Genomic DNA, 16,378 nt, shown 5'->3' with positions numbered 1-16,378 from the left:
TCCGTTGCTTGTAGGGTGTGTGGGGTGCTTTTGTGTTTTTTTTTTTTGTGTTCCAGGGGCTTGTTAAATCCCCCTCTTGGTGTGTGTCCCGTCCGGTGCCTGTGGGGGGGGGGGGTGCCTTGCTGTTGTGCGCGAGCGTCTTCTTTTTTTTTGTGTGCTAGTTTCGTGTGCAATGGGTTTCGTGCGGCGCCTGCTTTTGACTACTTTTTTCTGTGCCTTTTCCTTTTTTCTGTGCTCTTGGCGCCTCATTTCTTTGACTCCTTTTTTCTGTGGTCTTGTCCGCCTCTCGCGGCCCCTCATTTCTTGGGGCGCCTGCGCAGTACGTCTTTTTGCGGCTACGGCCCATGGCCGGATGTCCCTGCGTCCATCCGGTTTAGCATTCTCGGTTAGTAATATGGATAGGCAGTTCAGTGGTTGGGATGTGAATAGTTGGTTTGTACAATGTGGTTGTATATGTGGTTGAGGTCCATCCATTCAAGCTGACTGGTTAATTTAACTATCTGGTATTTGCCTTGGTTCTTCTTTTTTGTTAATTTGTTAATTTTAAAATCTGTATATTAATGACATTAAGAAACTTTGGATACAAGCAAGCAGCCCTCAATGGTAGCTTATTTTCTATAGCTGTTCATTCCCTAATGTCCAAGTTATACACTAGGAGGTCAATCCGTTTACCTGTAAAACAACTGTTTCAAACTCTCTAGAAATCCTGAGTGCTGCTTTGAATGATGGCGCTTCTCTCATGCCTCAGCTGTGAAGTTTTCCACCTTCTGCTGCATACACTCTTACATTGTATGTTTTTTTTTTTTGTTTTTTTTCCCCTAGGTCCTTTCAATGTATTGTTTTTTTCTATCTTTTGTTTAAATGTGTCTTGTTTTTCTATTCAGGTAGAGGAAGGGGTGGCTTATTTACATCAAGCACTGCAAGGCCTAAGCATGCAAAAACCAACTAAGAGCTGGTGTTTTGTGAAAGCAGACATTTTGCAAGTGTTGGTGGCTTATCTGAGCCTACCTAGTGAAATTCTTTCCACCCAGCTAAGGGAGAAGCTAACTGTGCATGGTACGTGTTGTCCTCCTTTTGCTACCCTAAAGTATTTATCACAAATGCTTTGAGAGATTTTAAAATTGTATTTATTAAGACACACTTTATATTAGTGTGTTTTACATTCTGTTGTGGTATCTTTGTTTCCTAACTCTGAATATTTCTGTAGGGTGGCTCTCCCCCGAAGTTGCCCTCTGGGAAAGTAGGAAACTACAGTGTGACATCGTCGTCTCTCTCCTGGGTAATGGGGTGTTTGGAAACTACAAGCTTATCACAGAAGCGCGTTTTGTGGATCAAGGTATTTAATTTCTGTTTTCAAATTTTGTTCTGGTAAACGTGGGCTCACTTTGCATCTCATTGTAGTCTAGCTGCTGGTGAAGGAAAGAAAAACACAAAGCTTATGAATCTTAAATAGAAAGTCGATAAAATGTATTTGAACATAGTTAGGTCAATAAATATTTGGACAGAGACAACTTTTTTCTAATTTTGGTTCTGTACATTACCACAGTGAATTTTAAATGAAGCAACTCAGATGCAGCTGAAGTGCAAACTTTCAGCTTTAATTCAGTGGGGTGAACAAAACGATTGCATAAAAATGTGAGGCAACTAAAGCATTTTTTAACACAATCCCTTCATTTCAGGGGCTCAAAAGTAATTGGACAAATGAAAAAATGTCCATTTCTAATACTTGGTTGAAAACCCGTTGCTGGCAATGACAGCCTGAAGTCTTGAACTCATGGACGTCACCAGATGCTGGGTTTCCTCCTTTTTAATGCTCTGCCAGGCCTTTACTGCAGCGGCTTTCAGTTGCTGTTTGTTTGTGGGCCTTTCTGTCTGAAGCTTAGTCTTCAACAAGTGAAATGCCTGCTCAATTGGGTTAAGATCAGGTGACTGACTTGGACATTCAAGAATTTTCCGCTTCTTTGCTTTAATAAACTCCTGGGTTGCTATGGCTGTAAGTTTTGCGTCATTGTCCATCTGTATCATGAAACGCAGCCCAATCAATTTGACTGCATTTAGCTGGATTTGAGCAGACAGTATGTCTCTGAACACCTCAGAATTCATTCAGCTGCTTCTGTCCTGTGTCACATTATCAATAAACACGAGTGTCCCAGTGCCACTGGCAGCCATCACACTGCCTCCCTCCACCGTGTTTAACAGATGATGTGCTATGCTTTGGATAATGAGCTGTTCCACGCCTTCTCCATACTTTTTTCTTGCCATCATTCTGGTAGAGGTTGATCTTGGTTTCATCTGTCCAAAGAATGTTTTTCCAGAACTGTGCTGGCTTTTGTAGATGTTCTTTAGCAAAGTCCAGTCTAGCCTTTCTATTGTTGAGGCTTATGCGTGGCTTGCACCTTGAAGTGCACCCTGTATATTTACTTTCATGCAGTCTTCTCTTTATGGTAGACTTGGATATCGATACGCCGACCCCCTGGAGAGTGTTGTTCACTTGGTTGGCTGTTGTGAATGGGTTTCTCTTCACCATGGAAATGATTCTGCAATCATCCACCACTGTTGTCTTCTGTGGACGTCCAGGTCTTTTTGCGTTGCTGAGTTCAGCAGTGCTTGCTTTCTTTCTCAGGATGTACCAAACTGTAGATTTTGCCACTTGTAATATTGTAGCAATTTCTTGGATGGGTTTTTTCTGTTTTCGCAGCTTAAGGATGGCTTCTTTCACCTGCATGGAGAGCTCCTTTGACCGCATGTTGTCTGCACAGCAAAATCTTCCACATGCACGCACCACACCTCAAATCAACTCCAGGCCTTTTATCTGCTTAATTGATAAGGACATAACAGTGGACTTGCCCACACCTGCCCATGAAATAGCCTTTGAGTCAATTGTCCAATTACTGTTGAGCCCCTGAAATGAAGGGATTGTGTTAACAAAATACTTCAGTTGCCTCACATTTTTATGCAATCGTTTTGTTCACCCCACTGAATTAAAGCTGAAAGTCTGCACTTTAACTGCATCGGAGTTGTTTCATTTAAAATTCATTGTGGTAATGTACAGAACCAAAATTAGAAAAAAGTTGTCTCTGTCCAAATATTTATGGAGTGGTTGCTTTAGCAACACTAATTAGTTATCGCTGTGGCCATCTGCGAAATGAGTTTGACACCTCTGTCCTTCATGGATGGATAATTAAGCTTGATTATACTAATGTTCCATTTTCAAACTGACCCATGTACACTTTTTGGCACATATTGTAGTATTTGCAAAATTATAATCATAAAAGTATCTTAAAACTGCAGGAAATATACAGTTCATAACAGTTTTTACAGCATAATAGAAAACTGACTTGGTGATTTTGTTTTGCAGGCAAAAGCAGTTCATGTTTGCTTTATTTTCAGTCACACCAATAATTTAACAATATTTGGATTTCAGAAATAGAATCTATTGGGTAATTTTGATTTGTTGCAAGATTTTTATGCTTTGTCTCAACCGGTTTTTAAAATCAACTTTAGGAAAAATCAGTCTAGTAAACTGAGCTTAGTTTAGGAATAAAAGCAAAGACATTTCAACAAAATATAACGGCTTGCTGTCAATGGAAGAGGAGAAATTGAACTCCGGTTAATTTTGTTTTCAAACTTGAATCCTTAGAATTAAGCAGTCAAAGCCTTACAGATAAGCTTCCTGATCATTCACCCACAATACATGCTGTTGTCTCTAGATTTAGTGGAGTCCTCCTGTATCTGTTGCTATATGCACATAAAGGTGGAAAGGTTACATGGAGATACTAAATGTGTTTTTAAATACCCACATTATGTATGAGATCCTGAAGAGTAGATTTTTGGGACTTTCAGTTCCAATCTTGCACTCTACAGAATGTCTCTTGTCAAAGAAAGCCAGCTTACTTAAACAGCTGCCTTGCTTTTTGTCTAACTGTAAGCAGTGCTGCCACATAATAGTGCTCTTTGTAGCAAGAGCGCAGCCAGCCAGTTTCACAAGCAACTAATTACACGTTGGTGATGGTACCGTGTGGAGTAGGAAATAACTTTTCATTTACATTAATTTGCTTAGCAGGTGCTTTTATCCAAGCAGTTTACAATAAAGGTCAACATAATTCAGTATTAGTCTGAAGAACTGTTTTGGATTAGGTGTTGCAGAGCAAGGTATAAATTTATACATCACAAGTGAAAAGCTCAGAACAAAGTGTACTTCCTTAGTTACAAAACTATCAGCCATTATCAGAAATTCACCATACAAGAAGGTCTTTAAACGCTTCCTAAACACATTTTTGGGAAGGGTGGGGTAAGATTTTTCGAATGGAAGTGGGCAGATTGTTTCACCAGTGAGGAGCTACACATGACTTTTGCCATCTTTATGTATAAGGCTTTTAATTAGAAAGAGCCCGTTTCTGGTAAGTGTAGAAGTTTGTTTTTTGTACTTTAGTGTTTTAACATTTGTTTAACAATGCCCAGGTTGTTTACCTATTTAGTGCATTTACATCTGTTAGAAATTGTTGCAATATTAATTAATGATAATACCCAAATAACTATAGTATGCCTTTATTGTTTTAGTTAAATCTGTGGAAAGCACCTTGAGTTGCATGTAAATGTATGATAAGGTGCTATATAAAGTTATTTTCTGTGAAACTAGGGGCTTTGCTCACCACACCCCCCATGGCCTGCACTGTGCACCAGCCACTTCGCGTGTCTGCCGCTCACGTATGTGGATTTCACTTTCACCAACCAAGAAATCTTTTAATTCTCATGGATACGCCTCTTCATTGGAAAGAAACACTACGTTTCCCTTATGGCAACACGAATTAGATGATCTTCAAGTCTCCGACTTAAAGTTTAAATCCGAACAATATATTCAATCTCTTTTTTGCTGTTCTTTCACCGAGTAATAATTTCCATTTGTTTGCACTAATGGGATCTTTACTACCATTTTTTGAGACTTTTTTATTTTAGTGCTTTCATTGTCTCCAACCTGCTCTGCATGTGTATCATGCCAATGTTTTTGAATTCTTTACGATTTTCTACATTGTCATCTACTCTTTGTCTTTTATTTCCGGCCCCGGGCACATGTAAATGTCTTGGCACAAAGTCTTGTCTCGCAGGACATGAACATATCTCTCTGAAAAAGTCTCGTCTCGTCCCAGTATTGTTTTTTATTATAATAGAGCAATAAGTAAAGAAAAGCAGTATACATTTTTGTCTAAGTTCCAACTAGCATACAAAAATGAGTTATTAATATTCGCATGAATAAAGTTTTTTTGGAATCCAAGTGACAACTGTATTGTGTGTGACCAGGTGCAGGAATGACTCTTTCCCAGGCAACAAGAAGAAATTTTGGGATGCCAACCGGGTTGTCCCTTTTCTTGTCTGTGAATCATTCTCTAGTGTGCGTCCCGTACATAGGAACTCAAAATAACAAATAAACGCTTTTATAGGAATGCAGTTGTTTCAAGTGGAGTTCCATCCAGTGGGTTGCTCTGGCCAGTAAATGACATCTTCTTCCGGGATACCCACCGTCGTATGGGGTGGGGGTCAAGTTCCTTAACTGGGTGGCTTCTCTGTGCTGCGGATAACAAGGTTAGCAGCAGTGCCCCCTGTCTCTCAGCGGGTTATTACTTGCCTCAGTTGAGCCTGTGAGGAGGTCCTCTGACACACATACCTGACATATAAGAGAAATAAACAATTAACAGCAATTATGTCCCTAAGTAGAATGAATATTGAAAGCTTTAGTTGTTAGTGGGTTGAATGACATTGGTGCTTGGTACGTTTGCTAAAGCGGTGCTTCTAGGAGGTCAAAGCAGGGTGCATGTACTGGTGGAGATGCTCATCTGTGTGTGTATTTGTGAGTGTGTGTGTGTGTGGATTTTTTTTTTTTTTTTTTTTTAAATTAATTTTTTAGTCTTGAGTTGCATATCTACGTAGATTTGAGTATGATCTTCTTGTATAATATGCTACTGTGGCTCTCCGTTTGTCTGTCCAGGATTTTAAATCACCTGTAGTTTGCAAACCGTTTGAACTATTGACATGAAATTTGGTACACATATACTACATGATGTCTACTATACACTTTCGGGTTGATGATTGACCTCCAAGGTTATTCCTCTTTTTATTTTTATTTTATTGTAGAATCAACTCGGGGTGGCCATACCATGCATGCGTCGGACATCGCTCTCATTCCCTACCATCTTCGCTGTCACTTCCCCTACCTCTTCATATCTTAAATCATTCTTGAGGCAGATTGAAGACTTAAATGCCAGCTTAAGTGAAAAATTAAGGAAAACATGAAAGAGGATGAAAACTAGGAATGCTTAAGTCAAGTGTATTCACTGCACGTTATCGTGCGGTGAGCCGTTACTGGTTAAAACATAATTGGGAAATCTGTTACAATTAATGCACACACTGCATCCATTGGACCTGTCTCTTCAGTTTTTCCTTTGTAACTTATGATACCTCATTGGTACTGAGCAGTCTTGGTTTTAAGCCATTGGTCAGTAAATTTAAGTTTACCTAGAAAGAGTTTGTAACCCTCAGTTTTTTTCTTGAAAAATAAATGCAGATTTCATATATCTTAATCTCACAGAATATTTCAATACTCTGGTCAACCTTTTCAGGTTTCCTATATATTTGTTTAGTGACATACAGTACTTTGTATTTATATTTATGGTCTTTCCCTTTGTCTTGTCTCCAAGGCGAAAATCAGTTTCATAAATGGCTGGTGCTGGCTGATGTCCTGGCGAGCTCCCAGAGTCTGATCTCTCTCAGTAGCCGAGCTGGCTCAGCTTGTGAAGCAAAGGCCATGTGTCTGGAATCCTTGAAGCTCACCACTAAACTCCAGCTTGTGCGACAGTGAGTGTTTTGTTTTATTCTTTTCTTTCTAAGGAGTGGCTTGATAGTGATAAGAGACAAAACATCAACAAAATGCAGATCATTGAATAAGATTTTTGTTTTTAGGTTACAGTCCTAAGTTCTGCCAAGAAATAGATATAGTGAATATACTATTACTGTTGTCATTTTTGTATAATCTTCCTATACTGTCTAAAATTTTTAGAATTGTTACTTTAACAGCTGAATAAATAATGAAGGAATTGTGTTTTAAGATCCATTTTGTGTAGCTCACTTGTTTTTATCTGAACTAAATGATTTAGCAACGCATTAGAGTCTTGCGTGTAATACAGTGGGAGCATTACAAGTCCTTTTGCATGTTTATATTTCCATATTTGCTATCTCTAGTATTTACTTTGGCTTTTTATGGTCTTATGTTAGTTGCAGTCTATGCATAATAAAGGCAAAGCCCTCACTGACTCATCACTAATTCTCACACTTTCCATATAATTGGGAAGCTGAAAATTTGCGTTCTCATTACTTGCAGTGTACTTACAAAAGTTAGGTATGTTTCATGTCCTATTGCAACCCTCAAGGAGGGGGATATGGTGTACTCCTATAATTGTATATATAGATAGGGGAAACCTCTCCTCACTATTTATGCGACTTTCAATATACATAGGAAGCCCAAATTTCCCATGCTCATCCTTTACACTGTACTAAAAACACCCTTTGCCTACTCCTAGTACTCCTTCACGCGAAAAAGACAACGATGCACCTGCTGAAGATACTGCACCACCTTGTCACGCTTGGGTCACAGATTTGCACAGAGACACAGGAGGTTGTAGAAAAAAAAAGAACTTTATTCAAAGCACTGCAAACAAACATTTGTCTCTTTTCAAAAGTTTAAACGGGCTCCATGACAATTCAGAGATGACAGTTCTGCCAGGAGCAGAGAATGTCTGCGAGAGAGACGGAGAGAGAGAAACAAAACAACCAATTCCAAAGCTGCACAATACTTTTAAGTAAGCAGAGTACCGCGTGAGAGGTTTATCGCATGTTCTGGCGCAAGTAAGAAGGGTAAGGAGCAATGTGAAGGTAGACTGTCAGCTGTTTCAGGGATTTTCCCAGGGGCTTCTGTGTCCTCTGAGGGTGCGATCAGCGCTCCAGCTTACAACCTGAAGACTCTCCTACTGAGCTCGTGCCTTCATAGGTTAGTGGTTGTGTGTAAGAACTGTGTGTGTGTGTAATTAAATGTACAGTACAATAATAATATATTTGTAACGTCTAATGTCTTATTTTCTTTTATTTTGTCTAATATATTGGGTAATACGAGTGTAATGGTGACTAAAGGGTGTTATTTCATGTCTAGAGGGCTCTAATAATGTTAAAAAATGTATTTAGAAGGTCGTAAACAGGTTTTCTATACTCTAACTGTGAAAATATTCGATTTATAAATAAAGAATCCTACTTCGCGAAAATTCATTTATCGCGGTAGAGTCTGGAACGGATTAATCGTGATAAACGAGGGTTCACTGTATACATTAACGACATCCTGTGCTCATGTTCCTCCTCACTCGCTTCCTTACTTTCCTCAGCTGTTCGTCGTGCCTCACTGCTCCCTTCTTCTTTACTCCACCGCTTCAAGCCTGTTATTGTTCACCTTGCTTCACATCTTCCTGCTGGTGACTCCTGCCTTTTCGTTTACTCCACCAATTTACTACGAGACATACAACCACCATAAGTGTGTAACGGCATCAGGCTTCAGTTCATATCTCTGCACAAGAACCTCATTGAGGCAACTGGCTTAACTGGAACTGGCTCAGGGGAGACTGGATTTATTCCTCGCATCCCTCTCATACCCTCTGACCTCCCATTCCAATTCAAACGCCTCCAATTTCCAGTAAGGGTCTGCTTTGCTATGGCAATAAATAAGTCACAGGGCCAGACTGTAAAAAAAAGGTCGCCATTGACTTGACACAAGATTGCTTCTCACATGGCCAACTGTACGTTGCATGCTCAAGAGTAAGCTCAGCAGACAGCTTGGTCATTTTACAGCCCGAGGGCAGAACTGCAAATGTCGTTTACAAAGAGATCCTTACATCCTAAAAATGTGCATTTCTCATACACAACATTTGCAATCATAAATAAAACTCTTTACAATCATCAAATTCACTCTCAATACTAAAATAAGCCTACGACAATTACATTTACAATCATGTCATTTTTAAAATATTTTCTTTTTTATAACTTCTTTAACACACTACTGCTCCGCTGCGAAGCGTAGGTATTTTGCTAGTAAAGAATAAAATGAACAGCCATTCTAAACAGACATAAATGGTATAATGTTAAGCAGTCTGAATAAAGAAGAGAAATCCTTAACCCTCTAACTTGGTAGCCTGTTATGGGTGAATAAATGACAGCAGTAAGTAAATTTTCTGGATTGTTGTGTTTCACACATGAATCTGCCAGGGACAGTGGAAACACACAAGCTGCAGAAGTGGTCTACAACTGTACTGTGCAGGTTTTCGTCCAAAAGAAAATACAATGATGAGTTAGTGTAGGCAAATACAGGGTCTGATTATTTGTTTTGTATAATATACTTGAATTACAAAAATACGTTCAAATGATGCTGATTAATAATAACTGGAAAAAAATGTTTAGGCAAATATACAGTACCAAGGATGCAAAGACATTTGTCGCTTTGTTCAGTAATTTGAAGTTTATATACCTGATACAATGAATTTCTTGCGGTCTTAAACCAGTGAGAGTAATACATTATAAAACAGCAGACCCAAAGACAATGTTAATGTCATTATACACAATTGTGCAACATACAAATTTATTTCTTATAGTAAACGTACACAAAATATTTTCGCAGTTAAAGGTTTGGAATCCCACTGAAATTTTCCTATTTTTGATAAACAATGGATATTTGTTTTAAATAAATAAAGGTCCACTATATAGCGTGTGGTGGGTGTGACAATATGTAGCCGAAAATAGGCGGTCACTCTTCCAAATTGAGTTCAGGTGTTTCAATAGTACATGATGTTAACAAGTGCCTAAATCAAGCACAAACACTATGCAATCTCCATTGATAAATATTGTCATTTGAATGGATTATACTGAAGAACGAAGTAATTTATGTGTCAACTTTGACACAAGTCAATACATGAAATTTCGGGCTCTGTTAGATCAGCCCCAGTCAACTTTTAATTTCTATTATTATGAAATGGACGTGTAACCAGGAGGTGGTACACCACTAAAACTTGCAAAGAGAGGCCGCCAAGAGCTAAAGCACCTAACTTGTTTGCACCTACTTCTTTGTCTTGTCTTTGCACAATGTCTTGTCTTGTTTGTGTTTTAATTTTAAATTTAAATTTTAATTCGAATTTATTGTTTGCACATCAAGTTGTTACACTATGGACCTTGAGCTTTGCAATTTCGTCTATCTTTATACTTGTATATGGTTGAGATGTCAATAAAGTTAACTTGGACTTTTGTAAAAATGATCTATCCTTTGTGGCATTACTCAAAATGGAGGTCCAAACTCCTCCTTGGAGCAACATCAGCACAAGGATCTGTGTGTCAGGTGCTTTGTGATTATGGGTTTCCATTGCCAAGCAGATGCACTCAAGCCAAAGATTATTATATACAATGCCAGGTGTGCACTTCAGTGGTATAAAGCATGCTACTACTGGACACTGAAGCAGTGAAGATGTGTTCTCCGGAGTGATGATTCATGCTTCACTATCTGGCAGTCTGATGGATAAATCTGGGTTTGGCTGATGCCTGGTGAACACTACCTTGCGGACCACATAGTGCCTGCTGTAAAGTTTGTTGAAGTGCTATTGGTCTGCGGCTGTTTTTCAGTATTTGGGTCACCCTCTTGTAAGGGTACTGTTAGTGCTACAGCAGGCCAAGACTTTTTGAACAACTCCAGTTTTGTGGCAACATTTTGGGGACGGTCCAAAGCCCAAATAAGCTTTTGGCTAATTGGGCCCAAATTATTTCAGGAAAACCTCCCAAATCTTTTGGATGCTGATACAGCCACAATTTTGGGTGACAGTGGTCAACTCCATATTAATGCTCATGTTTTTGGAATGGCTTGTCCGGCAAGCTTATGGTGTGATAATAAAGTGTCCATAAACTTTTGGTCATGTGTACCATTAAATTGATTTAAAAACTATTTCCAAGACATTAATAATGTTTTAAAATTTTACTGTTTGAACCTCCATTGTCTAATATATCCATATGGTCTTCTACTGAGAACCGTAAATTCATGGAGTTAAAGAGTAGTGTGGTAGAAAGTGCTATTTTAGGGACTTTAAAAATTTTATTCAATGTTATGTTTTGTAACAGATTAGGTGAATAGCATGGGAAACCTTTACGTTGAATTATCTGTTATTGTCACAATTCTTCTATAGAGATCCATTAGACATTGCTGTAGGTTGTGTTTTTCTGAATCTGGATACCATGATACATTTCTAAGCTGAAGTTTTCTGATGTTGTTCACACATGTTGTCAAGCCTGGAGTGTGCAGGGAAATAATTTTACTGAGTGTTAGCATAGGATATTGCTGGGCCAAGTTTTTTGATAGTCTTGTCTTTGCAATGTTCACATATACAGTATTGTTGACTGGGAATTTTACTTGTAAATTTTTGATATTGCTGCATGTTTAAAAGCATCTCCCAAGTGCTTGGTCATGTTGGAGTGTGTTCTATTTTCATTTTTAAGAAAATTTTCCAGAAGTTGTTTGTTCAACAATGTTTTAGTAAAATTAATTTTTTTTCCCCCCAAGGATGTTTGTTACTTTTTGCTGTTGTCCGGCACTGGTCATCATAAACACCTCTTCTATTTAACTTTATCTTCGTTATACATATAAACTTGAAATTAAGATATTTTTTTTTCCCAAGGCCATCACTACAGACTATATGGGATAAGTAATATATTGAATATCATTTTTGGGTGGAGTATTCTATCAAGTACCAGTTTAAGTATTTAATGCTTAAGACCACTCTAGAAGCTAGGAACAATCTGTTGTCTTTTCTGAATAGTAAGCTTCTTGATCCAAATGCCATACATGACAATCTCCTTCCTATTGTACAGGTGCTCAGAGTTCATCATCTCTAAGGCAGAGTTAGAGCTTCAGAAAGGTGAGACTGAGCTGTGTCTTTTGGATCTCAACAGAGTCCGTGACCTCCTGGAGTTATGCACAGGTCAGTATGAACATGGCAATCCTCTTCTTTGTGCCTTGCCTGAACCTCCCTTTAGACTGTCAGATTTAAGCTTACCTGTCAGGTCTGATGTTAACATAATTTCTCCAAACCACTGGCATATTTTAAGTTCTACAGTGGGTATAGAAAAGAATCCCCTCCCCTTCAAAATATTCCCATTTTTTTTGCTTTACAGCCATAAATGAAACATACACAAAAAATATTTCTTCCCAGCTTGCATTTACACTGCCGTCTCTTTCTTGAAATTTTATGAGCTGCTTATTTTATTTGTACATTTAAATAACTTCATTTTTTTTTTCTGTTTTTGGCATCAAAGGCCATTTTTTTGCCTAGGTAACTTGCAGTTATGACTATACCTACACATTTGTTTTTAAAATGTGCTGTCTGTATTAAAATATTGGTGGTGGTTCTGGCACTTTTGGGATACAAGGTTCTCATGCTTACACAGGAAATCATGAAATTTGTCTTCTCACATCCAATAACAGACAAGTAAAATACAGAAGAGACATATTAAAACAAATTCTAAAATATTTATATTATTTGAAAACAAATTCTTTGCTACTGACTTCTAGCAGTTTAATATGTTTTTCCTAAATGGTTATATGTTACATATAAAAACCTCTGCACTTCTGAAAATTTTATTACCTCTGTTGTTCCTTATTAAAAAAACATAACCAGTGGGAAGAAAGGAATTATTGGAGCGATTTATGTGGTTCTATATTTTGTGGCGGAAATTACGCTCTTAAGGTAAAGAGTAAACCAATAGGTGCCTTCAACAAAAATCATCAGAAGGACTTAAAGTTGTTCATTGCCATCATCAACTGACCACAGGGGTTCACCTCCAATGGGATACATGAGGTCAAAGTTACTCCTTTTCACAAAACTTCAAAGAAATGGGGATTGGTAATATAGCCACGTGGATTGTCGTTTTATGCATTTCGAGGTTGCTGATTATGAGTTTGCTTGTTTGATATTTGATTCTTTACTGATAGTCCTAGCCCTCAAAGAGCCACTCGCAGAAGGTGCAAAATGTCAAATTTATACATAAGCATGTGGAGTATCATTTTAGGCTATATAATCAGTGATTACGAATATCACATTATTTTTGTTTGTTTTTTTCCCCTATTACAATCTGTTTAAATTGAAACACTAATTTTATATACAGTGGAACCTCTAGATACGAATTTAATTTGTTCCAGCACTGAGCTCGTATAGCAAATTTCTCGTATCTAGAACAAACTTCCCCATTGAAAATAATGGAAATCCAGTTAATCCGTTCCGCACTCCCAAAAATATCAACATAAAAATCAATTTTCCTAACAAATAACACTGATAAATAATATATACTGTAGTTTACCTTTAATAAATAACACTGGTAAATAATATAACTGTAGTTTACCTTGATGAAGAGTCCTGGCTGGCTTGAGGGAGACGATAGGGAGTAAGTAAGTTAATTTCAACGGCCATGGCTTCCTTTTTTTTTTCTTTGCAGCACTATCTGAGGCAACAATCTTCTTGAGAGGCATCGTGGAATAATTATTTTCACGTTAAATGCAAAAAAAACAATGAAATCACAAGCGCACGCTACGGGAGAACAAGGAACACTGAGTGAGTTGACGGGCGGGCAGCGTCGGCTTGGGTGAATCCCCGAGTCGAGGCGGATCGGGAAATGCGTCCCGCATACCCACAGCCTGGCTCGTTACGCGAGCCAATGCTCGTATTTAGATCCGAATTTTTCACTCATACTTCCCTCGTATCTTGAATTTCTCGTATACAGAGGTGATCGTGTATCGAGGTTCCACTGTATTTAAAAATATTGACACAACTTTTCTTATTTGTTTTGTAGTTGTGCTTCATTATACAAATTTCTTGTTTACACTACAAATTAGGGACAGTTTATTTTAATTGAATCTTTTTTCTTTATAAACTTAAGAAATAATATGGTACAATTTGAATTTATATTATAACTAACAAACATTTTTTTTTTTTTGATTGAAAATTTTTTTTTAGATTCAAAACCAAAAGAAAACAAACTTTTTTTGTTTTAAACTTTTCCAAGAATTATATTTTTTGTTTTTCTTTGAGATTATATTTGTGCATTTACTCTCCTGTTTAAGCAAGCCGCTTAGAAATAAGGTGTGAATGACAGGTTCTAAATGAATGCTTCATTGTTAGCATTGACTTGTCCTCTTGCAAATCCTGTCCCCTTCAATTGTATAAAGTATAAGGCCACATATGAGCCATTGAACCAAGGTAGATGCTGTGATTCTGGTGATGGCGTGTGTGTATATACAGTCATATGAAAAAGTTTGGGAACCCCTCTTAATTCTTTGGATTTTTGTTTATCATTGACTGAGCTTTCAAAGCAGCAATTTCCTTTTAATATATGGCATGCCTTATGGAAATAGTAGTATTTCAGCAGGGACATTAAGTTTATTGGATTAACAGAAAATATGCACTATGCATCATAACAAAATTAGACAGGTGCATAAATTTGGGAACCCCAACAGAGATATTACCTCAATACTTAGATGAGCTTCCTTTTGCACATATAACAGCCTCTAGACGCTGTCCTCTTATAGTCTTTGAGTGTCTGGATTCTGGATGGAGATATTTTTGACCATTCTTCCATACAAAATCTCTCCAGTTCAGTTCAATTTGATGGCTGCCAAGCATGGACAGCCTGCTTCAAATCATCCCATAGATTTTCGATGAAATTCAAGTCGGGGGACTGTGACGGCCATTCCAGAACATTGTACTTATCCCTCTGCATGAATTCCCTTTGTAGATTTCAAACTGTGTTTTGGGTCATTGTTTTATTGGTATATCCAATCCCTGCGTAACTTCAACTTTGTGACTGATGCTTGAACATTATCCTGAAGAATTAATCAGACCTCACCTTTAACAATGGCCCCAGTCCCAGAACTAGCCACACAGCCCCACAGCATGATGGAACCTCCACCAAATTTTGACAGTAGGTAGCAGGTGTTTTTCATGGAATGCAGTGTTCTTCTGCCATGCAAAGCGCTTTTTGTTCTGACCAAATAACTCCATTTTTGTCTCATCAGTTTCCAAAATGAATCTGCAGCAAGATGTTCTTGCAGATCTTTGGAAGTGATCTGTGGGTTGTCTGTAACCATTCTCACAATCCTGCTCATATGCCGCTCCTGTATTTCTCTTGGCCTGCCAGACCTGCTGGGTTTAAGAGCAACTGTGCCTGTGGCCTTCCATTTCCTGATTCCATTCCTTACAGTTGAAACTGACAGTTTAAACCTCTGAGAGAGCTTTTTGTAGCCTTCCCCTAAACCAGGAGACTGAACAATCTTTGATTTCAGATCTTTGGAGAGTTGCTTTGAGGATCCCATGCTGTCACTCTTCAGAAGAGAGTCAAAGGGAAGCACAACTTGTAATTGACCACCTCAAATACCTTTATATCTCATGATTGGACACACCTGTCTATGAAGTTCAAGACGTAACGAGCTAATCCAACCAATTTGGTGTTGCAAGTAATCAGCATTGAGCAGTGACATGCATTCAAATGCAAAATTACAAGGGGACTAAAATTATTGCACAGCCAGTTTTTCACATTTGATTTAATTTCATACAACTAAATACTGCTTCACTAAAAATCTTTGTTCGGAAAACACCGCAGTACTCAGATGTTCCTAGGAAATGAAAGACAGACCACTGTTATCTTTTTTTGTTGAAAGGAGAGTCAATTATTATGCAGGCTGAGAGGGGTTCCCAAACTTTTTCATATGACTTTATGTATATAATAAATAAATAAATGTATATTGTATGTGTGTGTGTGTGTGTGTGTGTGTCTTCTCTAACCAGCTACATCCTTGGGTTAAAGTCAAAAATCTTAAATTCATTCAATCTTTTTGACCATGGAAACATGGTAGTGCACATACAAGGTACTGTGTCAACACAATTTACAATATTTCTATTATATGTGGAAATGCTGCCATAGTAGATAACTTTGAAATTTATCACTTCATTTCTTCAAGTTAAAAGAAGGGCTTAAAGTTTACAGATTCTTGTTAAAAGCCCATTATGTAATTTTATTAAAGCAGCAATAATGAATGAGAGTTTGTGTTTTGGCTTCATTTGAGCAAATCCTCATCAACTTCTCAGAAAAGAGACCCTTCTTAAAGAATGGCTTCAATTAGCTTCAGAATTTTATTTAGAATCTTAAAGGCTTGAGGGCATAACAGACTCTCTGTACACTGCACTTGTGTATGGGAGGAAATGTAACATAGTTTTGCAATTTTTTGCGTTACTTAATTTATTTACAATCTGTCAGCATTCTGCAT

The 16,378-nt window shown here is 37.9% G+C and overlaps 1 protein-coding gene across 2 annotated transcripts in view; it reads left to right on the top strand.

Moving 5' to 3' along the window:
- espl1 (extra spindle pole bodies like 1, separase) overlaps positions 1-16,378 on the top strand; it is a 90,443-nt gene that overhangs the window by 38,622 nt on the left and 35,443 nt on the right. For both annotated transcript variants that reach the window (XM_028798571.2, XM_028798570.2), the window contains exons 14-17: positions 885-1,056; positions 1,208-1,336; positions 6,693-6,849; positions 11,935-12,044. In XM_028798571.2, the coding sequence (XP_028654404.2) occupies positions 885-1,056; positions 1,208-1,336; positions 6,693-6,849; positions 11,935-12,044 (568 nt within the window). The remainder of the gene's footprint in view (positions 1-884; positions 1,057-1,207; positions 1,337-6,692; positions 6,850-11,934; positions 12,045-16,378) is intronic.

The sequence above is a fragment of the Erpetoichthys calabaricus genome, chromosome 3, assembly GCF_900747795.2.
Source record: "Erpetoichthys calabaricus chromosome 3, fErpCal1.3, whole genome shotgun sequence".
Lineage (NCBI taxonomy): Eukaryota > Metazoa > Chordata > Cladistia > Polypteriformes > Polypteridae > Erpetoichthys > Erpetoichthys calabaricus.
The sequence above is the reverse complement of the archived record's forward strand: the minus strand, read 5'-3'. Positions and strand labels throughout refer to the sequence as shown.